The 10,669-nt window shown below is 45.2% G+C and overlaps 1 protein-coding gene across 10 annotated transcripts in view; it reads left to right on the top strand.

The window, feature by feature from the left end:
- The window catches only part of rims3 (regulating synaptic membrane exocytosis 3), a 194,408-nt gene extending 185,650 nt beyond the window's left edge, over positions 1-8,758 (top strand). For all 10 annotated transcript variants that reach the window (XM_048557713.2, XM_048557711.2, XM_048557707.2 and 7 more), the window contains 2 exons: positions 2,764-2,903; positions 8,533-8,758. In XM_048557713.2, coding sequence (XP_048413670.1) covers positions 2,764-2,903; positions 8,533-8,751 — 359 coding nt within the window. In that variant the 3' untranslated portion in view covers positions 8,752-8,758. The remainder of the gene's footprint in view (positions 1-2,763; positions 2,904-8,532) is intronic.
- Positions 8,759-10,669: the final 1,911 nt, after the last annotated feature.

Consider the following 10,669-nt stretch of genomic DNA (forward strand, 5'->3'; position numbering starts at 1 on the left):
TCCAAGATAATAAAATGTGAGGCTGGATGAACACAGCAGGCCAAGCAGCATCTCAGGAGCACAAAAGCTGACGTTTCGGGCCTAGACCCTTCATCAGAGAGGGGGATGGGGTGAGGGTTCTGGAATAAATAGGAAGCGAGGGAGAGGCGGACCGAAGATAGAGAGAAAAGAATACTCTCTCCACCTATCTTCTTTTCTCTCCATCTTCGGTCCGCCTCCCCCTCTCTCCCTATTTATTCCAGAACCCTCACCCCATCCCCCTCTCTGATGAAGGGTCTAGGCCCGAAACGTCAGCTTTTGTGCTCCTGAGATGCTGCTTGGCCTGCTGTGTTCATCCAGCCTCACATTTTATTATCATCATTCCCCTCAGCCTTGTCCATTGCAAAGCTCCCAGATTCCATACCATTTGATGTTGGCCAGAGAAAATATGGGAATTAAGGTGGTTCCTCAGTTCCAGCTGCTCCATTTCGCAGTGAATAGCGGAGTCTCTGAATTGCCCAAATAGAAACTGTTAAAGTGAAGATCAACAAACAATAGTGTTGTCTTCATTCTCCTATTTCCTGTTGAGCATCAGCTCAGTCACAGCAAAACAGACCACCCCAGCAGGGAGAAAAAACAAAATGAACATTGCCCTTGTTTAAGATCTGAATACAGGAGCAGGGCTACGTCGCTACAATTTTACAGGACTTTGGTGGGACCACACCTGGAATATCATGTATAATTTTGGTTTTCTAATTTGAGGAAGGATGTTCTAGCTATAGAGGGAATGCAGCAATGGTTTACCTGTCTAGTAAAGCTGAGTAGAACTGGGTGTTCAGTCTGTGGATCCTGCGGAGGATAAAAAACAGCAGAGGTCCTTTTGCAAGTCTGGGAGAGGGAGGCTCTGAGCTGGGGCAGGCTGGAGTGCCTGGAGATGCCGGCTCATGGCTGCGAGTGTCTGTTCCAGGACTCGCAGGGAGAAACACTTCTGAAGGGTCTCGATGTTCTGGATGTAGATATGGTCACGTTTGGGGCAAAATTGGGAAGGCTTGAATGTGGACTGTAGTCCATTGGGGATGATCCGGCTCCGTAGGCAGGTGCTGAGGAGGGTGATGTGGCTGTGGTACCTGGTTTGCTTCAGGACATGGTCGAGCAGTTTCAAGGCTGAAGAGACCACAAGAGAGTTGCAGTGGGAGAGAGATTCCCTGAGGTTGGTCCGGAGGGAAGAGGGTAACTTCTTCAGGTTAGGCATCCTGGAAGAGGCTTCACAGTGAAGTTAGAATTGTGATCAGAGATAATGGGAACTGCAGATGCTGGAGAATCCAAGATAACAACTTGTGAAGCTGGATGAACACAGCAGGCCAAGCAGCATCTCAGGAGCACAAAAGCTGCCGTTTCAGACCTAGACCTCTCTGATGAAGAGTCTAGGCCCGAAACGTCAGCTTTTGTGCTCCTAAGATGCTGCTTGGCCTGCTGTGTTCATCCAGCTCCACACTTTGTTATCATGGTTTAGCTGTTTGATTCCTGGGATGGCAGGATTGACATATGAAGACAGACTGTATTGGTTAGTATTATATTCACTGGAGTTTTATCGAAAGAGAAGAGTGACCTCATAAAAACCTATAAATTCTCAAAGGCACTATACAGGGTTATTGCAGGAAGGATGTTCCTGATGACTGGGGAATTCAGAACCAAGGGGGTCACAGAATACAGGTAGACCATTTAGGACTGAAATGTGGAGAAATTTCTTCACCTACAGAGTGGGGAGCCTGAGGAATTAGCTACCATTGAAAGCAGCTGAGGCCACACATTGAAAGTCTTCAAGAAGGAGTTAGATATCGTCCTCAGGGCTAAAGGGGCAAAGGTGGGACCAGGGTACAGGGTTAGATGATCAGCTGTAAACATGGTTCAGTAGTGGAGCACTCACAAGGGGCTGGATGGGCTAGTCCTGCTCTTGTTTCTATTTTCGTCCAGCTACCTCACTCCATCTCTCCCTCCGTGCAATAATGAAGTGTTCATCTTGGCACTTGAACTCAGCCTGTCTGACTCAGGCCTGAATGTTACTCACTGAGCCACAGGCTGAATGACCAGACAGCTGACTGGCTCTGTCTGAGCTGCACTGGCAGCGTGGAGCCAGTGTTCATTCTTCTTCTGTGGGAGCCCCCGTGTGATCAACAGAGTTGAAAGCCTCTGGCTTATTTTGATATTGTTTTCACAACTCCCTCAAGATGAGCAAAGGGGGTGTTAGTGTGCTTGTAGTACCCATTGTTTGGCACAAGTTATAAGGCTGTCTGGTTTGGACCTACAGCCTCCAGCTGGACACAGAGCCACAGTCTGGCCTGTTGTGATGAAGGTGTACTGCACTGCTAAAGGTTCCACTTTCAGATTAGGTGTTAAACTGCATTCCTGTTTTGTTTCTAGCATGCACACAATGAATCCCTCAGGACCTTTTGGTGTGGATTTGGAGAATTCACCCTGGTGTCTGGGCTAATTCATCCTTCCATGGTCGTGTAGATTTCCTGGTCCCACCTGCTGTGGGAGCTTGCTGTGTACATATTGACTACACTGTTCTGAACATTACAATGGCGTCTACATTATAAAGCAGCTAATCAGCTGTAAAATGCTTTGGAATGCTCTGAGCTTGCGGACGCTGCTTATATAAAGACGGATCTATTTTTTTTTCTGAAATGCATGAATCATCACTATGTTTCAATTACTTTATGTTCACTGTTGGGTTTTTTTTGTGGCGCCCACAGTTTATGACTTGTACCTTGCGTATTTCAGCTCCATACATTAAGGTGTACCTGCTGGAGAATGGCGTGTGTATAGCAAAGAGAAAAACCAAGATATCAAGGAAGTCCCTGGACCCTGTTTACCAGCAAGCCTTATTGTTTGATGAAGGTCCACAGGGGAAGGTCTTACAGGTTAGTGCTGACAGCTAATGGGAAGACATGGTATATTGACTAAGGCAGCATGTAGTCAGATAGTGGTCATCTTTCTGGACTAATAATCCAGAGACCACTGCTTCAAACCCCATGAGGACAGTTGGAGAATTTGGATTCAGTGCACACAAAGTTGGACTTCAGGTAGTAGGTGCTTTTTCCTGGTTACGTCATTAATTCCACATACCAAACAGTCTCTCAATATCTCATGAAGGGTTAAACCCCAATGTCACATGCACCTGATAGTTGCCTTAACCTAGTCAAAAGACCTGATGTGGATTCCTCTGGTTCTCAAATTGTCAAGTAAAACCGAGTAAACGCATCTCAGAACTAGAGAGTACTTGGGCTTGTAAAATTCTTTCACTATGTCCACCAAATCGTGAAAGGTTTTAGTATTTGGTGCCTCAGGGAAAGTTAGGCTTCTTGTAACAGAGCAAGCTGCAGGCCCACAAGCTGTCAGAATTACTTGTTGCTTTTCATCTGCCCCCAATGTTATTTGCCTGAAAAAAAAATTGCATTCTTTCCATGTCTTAAGTTTTATGTTCTATCCATGCACTGGCAGAATCGAATGAGTCAAGCTTCCCAAGTAACGGCATGATGCCAGAAATGCTTCCCCAACTCATACAAGATTATTGCGAGCAAATTTTTTCAGGAGTTTTTTTTCTCTCATTGCCATTTAAATAACTCCACAGAGTATTCTGTCACCAAATCATCCCCTATTTACACGTGGAGAGACCTTGACACCATTCCAGCTCCCTCAGACTCTCGGAGTGAACAGAATGTCTGATACTCCTAATCTTCCCTGTCTGCCAGGACTCCATGATTGGATCAGGACAACAGCCCCAATCAGGGAACTCATAATCTGTGAGGTCCACCTGGCTGACCCTGTTACAACCACTGCAGCCGCCATGAAACCTGTCATAACAAAACCTCTAGTTCACAAATGTCCATCAGGGAAGAATATCCATCGATTCCACCAGGTGTGGGTCCCATGTTGTGCTCCAGTCCCACTCCAAGGTGGTTGACCCTATAACTGCCCTCTAAAATGAACTGCCCAACCATTTGGCCATGTCAAGAATGGCTGACGAGTTCAATTATCGCAAGGCGATGAGACACAGACACCTCGTACCCAGTGCCACCTGTAGCCCGAGGGTGAACTTTACAATGGTGCTTTGAAATCTCAAAACAAGGAACCACTGAGCACTGAGATAATTTCACTCCCCTATAAACGGACATTACATCCTGATCACCAAGATTTTCCCAAATGTGTTAGTTGTTATTGAAAAATAGCGATCAAGATCTATAGACATGTGGAGACTGTTTAAGGAACAGTTGTTGCGAGTGATGAATAAATATGTCCCTCTGAGGCAGGCAAGAAGGGGTAAGATAAAGGAACCTTGGATGACGAGAGTGGTGTAGCTTCTCGTCAAAAGGAAGAAGGTAACTTACATAAGGTGGAGGAAGCCAGGGTCAAGCTCAGCTCTAGAGGATTACAGGCAGGCGACGAAAGAGCTCAAAAATGGTCTGAGGAGAGCCAGGAGGGGGCATGAGAAAGGCTTGGCAGAACGGATTAGGGAGAACACAAAGGCATTTTACACTTATGTGAGGAATAAGAGAATGGTCAAAGAAAGAGTAGGGCCGATCAGGGATAGCATATGGAACTTGTGTGTGGAGTCTGAGGTGGTAGGGGAAGCCCTAAATGAGTTTTTTGCTTCTGTCTTTACGAAAGAAACGAACTTTGTAGTGAATGAAACCTTAGAAGACCAGGTGTGCATGCTGGAATGGATGGAGATAGAGGAAGCTGATGTGCTGAAAATTTTGTCAAACATTAAGATTGACAAGTCGCCAGGCCCGGACCAGATTTGTCCTCGGCTGCTTTGGAAAACGAGAAATGCAATTGCTTCGCCACTTTCGAAGTCTTTGCATCCTCGCTCTCCACTGGAGTCGTACCTGAGGACTGGAGAGAGGCAAATGTAATTCCTCTCTTCAAGAAAGGAAGTAGGGAAATCCCCGGCAATTACAGACCAGTAAGTCTCACATCTGTTGTCTGCAAGGTGTTAGAAAGGATTCTGAGGGATAGGATTTATGACCATCTGGAAGAGCATGGCTTGTTTAAATGCAGTCAACACGGCTTTGTGAGGGGCAGGTCATGCCTCACAAACCTTATCGAGCTCTTTGAGGATGTGACTAGAAAAGTTGATGAGGGTCGAGCTGTGGGTGTGGTGTATATGGACTTCAGCAAGGCATTTGATAAGGTTCCCCATGGTAAGCTCATTCAGAAGGTCAGGAGGAATGGGATACAGGGGAACTTAGCTGTCTGGATACAGAATTGGCTGGCCAACAGAAGACAGCGAGTGGTAGTGGAAGGAAAATATTCTGCCTGGAAGTCAGTGGTGAGTGGTGTTCCACAGGGCTCTGTCCTTGGGCCTCTACTGTTTGTAATTTTTATTAATGACTTGGATGAGGGGATTGAAGGATGGGTCAGCAAGTTTGCAGACGACACCAAGTTTGGAGGTGTCGTTGACAGTGTAGAGGGCTGTTGTAGGCTGCAGCGGGACATTGACAGGATGCAGAGATGGGCTGAGAGGTGGCAGATGGAGTTCAACCTGGACAAATGCGAGGTGATGCATTTTGGAAGGTCGAATTTGAAAGCCGAGTACAGGATTAAGGATAGGATTCCTGGCAGTGTGGAGGAACAGAGGGATCTTGGTGTGCAGATACATAGATCCCTTAAAATGGCCACCCAAGTGGACAGGGTTGTTAAGAAAGCATATGGTGTTTTGGCTTTCATTAACAGGGGGATTGAGTTTAAGAGTCATGAGATCTTGTTGCAGCTCTATAAAACTTTGGTTAGACCGCACTTGGAATACTGCATCCAGTTCTGGTCGCCCTATTATAGGAAAGATGTGGATGCTTTGGAGAGGGTTCAGAGAAGGTTTACCAGGATGCTGCCTGGACTGGAGGGCTTATCTTTTGAAGAGAGGTTGACTGAGGTCGGACTTTTTTCATTGGAGAAAAGGAGGAGGAGAGGGGACCTAATTGAGGTATACAAGATAATGAGAGGCATAGATTGAGTTGATAGCCAGAGGCTATTTCCCAGGGCAGAAAAGGCTAACACGAGGGGTCATAGTTTTAAGCTGGTTGGAGGAAAGTATAGAGGGGATGTCAGAGGCGGGTTCTTTAAACAGAGAGTTGTGAGAGCATGGAATGCGTTGCCAGCAGCAGTTGTGGAAGCAAGGTCATTGGGGTCATTTAAGAGACTGCTGGACATGCATATGGTCACAGAAATTTGAGGGTGCATACATGAGGATCAATGGTCGGCACAACATTGTGGGCTGAAGGGCCTGTTCTGCGCTGTACTGTTCTATGTTCTATGTTCTAAGATGCGGGCTATTAGAGGAGACTGGATAATCACATAAAAGGAGAAAGGAATTTGAGGAGTGTGCTGGCCATGGATCAATAGAACTTTTTTTTTGTGTGTGGTGTATAAGTATTGGCACTAATTGATTCGACAAAATGACCTGTTCCTCGCTGTAAATTCAATCTAGTTACATGATGGTTTGACGTGAGCTTCAACAGTTTTGTGTGTTTTCTGGTGCCTCGATGTGACTGATGAACATTCCAGTCAGACAAGGCCAATTAAAGATCAAAGAACTGCTACTTGAATGCTTAGGTGATATTTAATACCTATTGCTGCTGTGTGCATGTTTCATCAGAAGCCACTGATACTCTCCATTGTCACAAGGGGATTTGTTAGAGGGGCCTACACAGTTCTGCTGGTCCTTTCTGGCCTAGTCTCAGGTGGATGTGCTTCAGATTAGGTGGTGTTTTTCATTTAATTTATTTCAAATATTAAAGGGTATGGAGTATAAAAGTGGGGAGGTTTTGCCAAAACTATATAAGGCACTAATCAGCCCACAGCTATGAACCATGAACAGTTCTAGGTCCCTTATCTAAGGAAAGATTTAGTTGCATTGGGGGCAGTCCAGGGAATGTTCACCTGATTGATTCTAGGAATGGATGGACTGTCTTATGAGGAGAGGTTGAGTCGTTGGGCCTGCACTCATTGGAATGGAGAATTAGAGGTGATCTTATTGAAACATAAAACATTCTTAGGTGAATGCTGAAAGATTGTTTGAGTTAGGTTGAGGGGGTCACACATCTAAGATAGAGATGAGGAGGAATTTCTTCTCTGAGAGGGGAGTGACTCTGTGGAATTCTCTATTGCAGAGAGCTATCAAGACTGGGTCATTAAGTATATCCAAGGCTGAAATAGACAGATTGTTACTCAGTAAGAGAATCAAGGGGGTTAGGGAAAAGACAGGAAAGTGGATTTGAGGATTATCAGATCAGACATGATTTCATTGACTGGTGGAGCAGACTTGATGGGCTGAAGGCCTACTTCTGCTCCTACATCTTATCACAGGTCTTGTGGTCTTATTAGAATTTAAATAAATGTCAGGTTCAAAATAGTTGGAAAACATGAAACTACTCAGAGCAATTAATGTGTCTTTGAAAGCCTCTCTGAGCAGCTGACTGAACCTCAAGGTGGAATCAGCCACTGAGGAACAGTACCTTCTACTCATATGACATTCTGCTCTAACCAAACAACTGCTCACTGTCACTGAGATGCCTTAGACATTGCCAGACTTCAGTATGGCCTGTTGCCCTCACACCACTCCCGTGTGCAGCTACCCAGCTGTGGCTTCTGAGTTTCTCAGAGATGCCAGTTAAGGACACAGAGAAATTGAGGAGCTTAACCACTTTACACTGTTTCAGGCACGGTAACATTACTCTGATCGGCTACCATGCATGTGAGCAGCATTGTGACCTGACCCTGCCTAACCAATTAGACGTGAGATTCAGTTGAAAGGTGAACAAATCACAACATATTCCAGCCAGGAGCTGAGCTGTAGTCTCTTTGGAAACACATTTCCTCCTCTCTGTTCCCCTCGGATTGGAGGGATTCCCTGGCACTGGGGCTATGATGTTTTGGTGGACCTGTCTGAACAGGCAGATCAAAGAGGCTGTGTTAGTCAGAGTCTCACACTCTCTGCTCCACCATCACAGGGTCACTATCAGCACCCGCTTCCCTCTGTCCAGCAAGGTCACAGGTCACAGATACTACATGGGGCTCAAATGTTTATAGGTAACGCAGAGGAGACTTAGGAAATCTAACCCCATACTGAGCTTGTTCTAGACTTGTTTGATGAGGACAGTGTAGAGAGAGCTTTACTTTCCATTTAATTTGTGATTAAAATAGTAGAGGGAGTTTTACTCTGTATCTGATCCTGCGATGTCCCATCCCTGGGAGTGTTTGACGGGGTAAGTGTGGACAGAGTCTTACTTGTTTTCAGTTTTAAAAGAGAACTGAGAGCTTTAGTTTCAGTCTAAAAGAGTAGAGAAAGCTTTGGTTTGAGTTTAAAAGAGTCGAGGATGTATTCATCTTTACTCAGGGCGCTTAATCGGGAATGCAATGGGAATGCGATTTATATCAGTAATAGTTCTTGACCCCTTTAACAATGAATTTCCAGGGTCAATCCCCAAACATTTTTGTTTAAATACTGGCTGTGATTTACTGATGGAATTGTTGCTGCTGGTGTAATTGCAGGTGATTGTGTGGGGTGATTATGGTCGGATGGACCACAAGTATTTCATGGGCATGGCCCAAATCCTGTTGGAGGAGCTCGACCTGTCAACCCTGGTAACTGGCTGGTACAAACTCTTCCCATCCTCGTCTCTTGTGGACTCGACAGTGGCTCCCCTCACTCGCCGCCTCTCTCAGTCCTCTCTGGACAGTAGCACAGGTCCGGCTGGGCACTCTACCTAACAGACAACAGGACCAGATCGAGTGCATTACATCCGAGTGCCCAAGAGATGGCTGTAAATACTGTATGTGCAATTCAATCAACCGCTGCTATTGCTAGTGTTTCTTTCATTTATTTTCATTGATGTTGGAAGTGTCTGCAAACATGTGCACTGATTCAAGCATTGGGGGACATTGCTTTTGTACGCCCAAGGGATATCGTGCAATAGAGGGAGAACCTTGCAGTTCCACTCTGTGAAGATAACCTTCCTGTTTCTGATAGCGCTGTGTACACCAGACAGCAATCAGACCCAACAAAACACTGAAGCATTTGGCAACACTTAGACTGAGCAGTCAAACAGATCATCAGTGGGATTCAGGCTATTGTGAACCCAATTCCAGGAATACATTGGTAGGTAGATGGCACTATGCACTCTTGTCATCATTGCTATCAGATTGTTCGGTCTCCAAGTAGCTGTCAAGGAGCCCCAGCTGACTGGAATTCCTCTCTGTTTTGCTTTTCCTTCAACTTGGCTTCAATTTAATGCACTCAGAATGTACTAATCAAGGTTCTCCCTCCAAGCTGGTGGAAGATGTTGGTATTTCCACTACTCAGCAAATAGATTGGCCCTTTTTATTTTGACCAGGATATTGTTCCTCCCTGATCCCTGCGTCTTTTAATGTCACAATCCTACAATCCCACCTAAGCCTTACCAAATGTCTCTAAGCATGAATGCCCTCCTGTGAATGAGAAACGAGAAGGCATGCTGAATATCTTTATACCCTTTGCACTGGCATAGGCAGCCAACATCTCGCACCCCAAACCCTGGTAACCAGGTACGTTTCACCCTTCTACAGACTTCCAACAAGTAACTGAGGTTAGGTCTCAGCCCTGGTAAAGTACACAGCTTAATCCATGCATTGTGATCTCAATGAACGTCCCATGGTTTGAGTCGAGACCTAATGCACAGTTCCAGCCAAACCAACAATCTTCCCTTCTATTTTCCACTGCTTCACAAATGTATCTCACTGCATCATGGACAAGACAGACAAAGGAACGTTTTTGCATGTTCTTCCCATTTTAAACTTTGTTGACACAAATTAATACACGCTGCAATAGTGACTGTTTCGGAAACCTGGAACTTTGACCAATGGATTTGGAGACAGGCAGCAAAGGAATTAGAAGGGCTACTATTTTATTTTTCTTCAATTAGCTGCACTGTGGACCTTAGATCTAGAAAATCTCCCAAACTGTCAGTCCAACGCAGGGATAATATTTAGTGCTGTCTGTGCGATGGACACTGAAGCCAGCCTTGGTCCAGACTGGTCAAGTTGCCTCTCGTGCTTGGATCAGGCCCAGTACCAAACTCTGCCATCTTGGTAGGACCAGAAGGAGGCCCCAAAGATGGGCTATTCTGATCACTGACTGGCCAATTATTAAAACTAACGTGGTGCCATTCTGACCCTGGGGAGAAATTAAAAGTTCGAAGAAGCAAATTTTTCATTAGATTCTAAATTGATGTCCTTTTCCTCAATGGTGGAAATGAGACCAGACCAGAGACTTCACCAAGACCTGCAGACGTAACATAATGTGTGTCTAAGAATGGCCCACTACTTCTGTGGTATGCCCAAAACAATGAGAAAATAGATGCTGTGTGTTAACTTGACAGCTTTTGGGAGATGTAGGATAACGTCTGACTGATGGTCATTAAATTTTGCCATCTGTGGGTTTTAAAGGAATACCAATAATAATGACTATTAATGGTGGATTTCTCAGATTCACAATATAAAGTGAAAGGCGCCTGGAGATCCAACGCCAATTATCAAAAAGAAACTGGAAAAAGACAAACAGTCTTTAAGGTAAGCACTTTATGGTTTTGTAGATGCTCACAGTGATCTCCTGAGGAAAGATCCATGAAGACCTTGAAATGGCTTCAACCAA

The sequence above is a fragment of the Stegostoma tigrinum genome, chromosome 24, assembly GCF_030684315.1.
Source record: "Stegostoma tigrinum isolate sSteTig4 chromosome 24, sSteTig4.hap1, whole genome shotgun sequence".
NCBI lineage: Eukaryota > Metazoa > Chordata > Chondrichthyes > Orectolobiformes > Stegostomatidae > Stegostoma > Stegostoma tigrinum.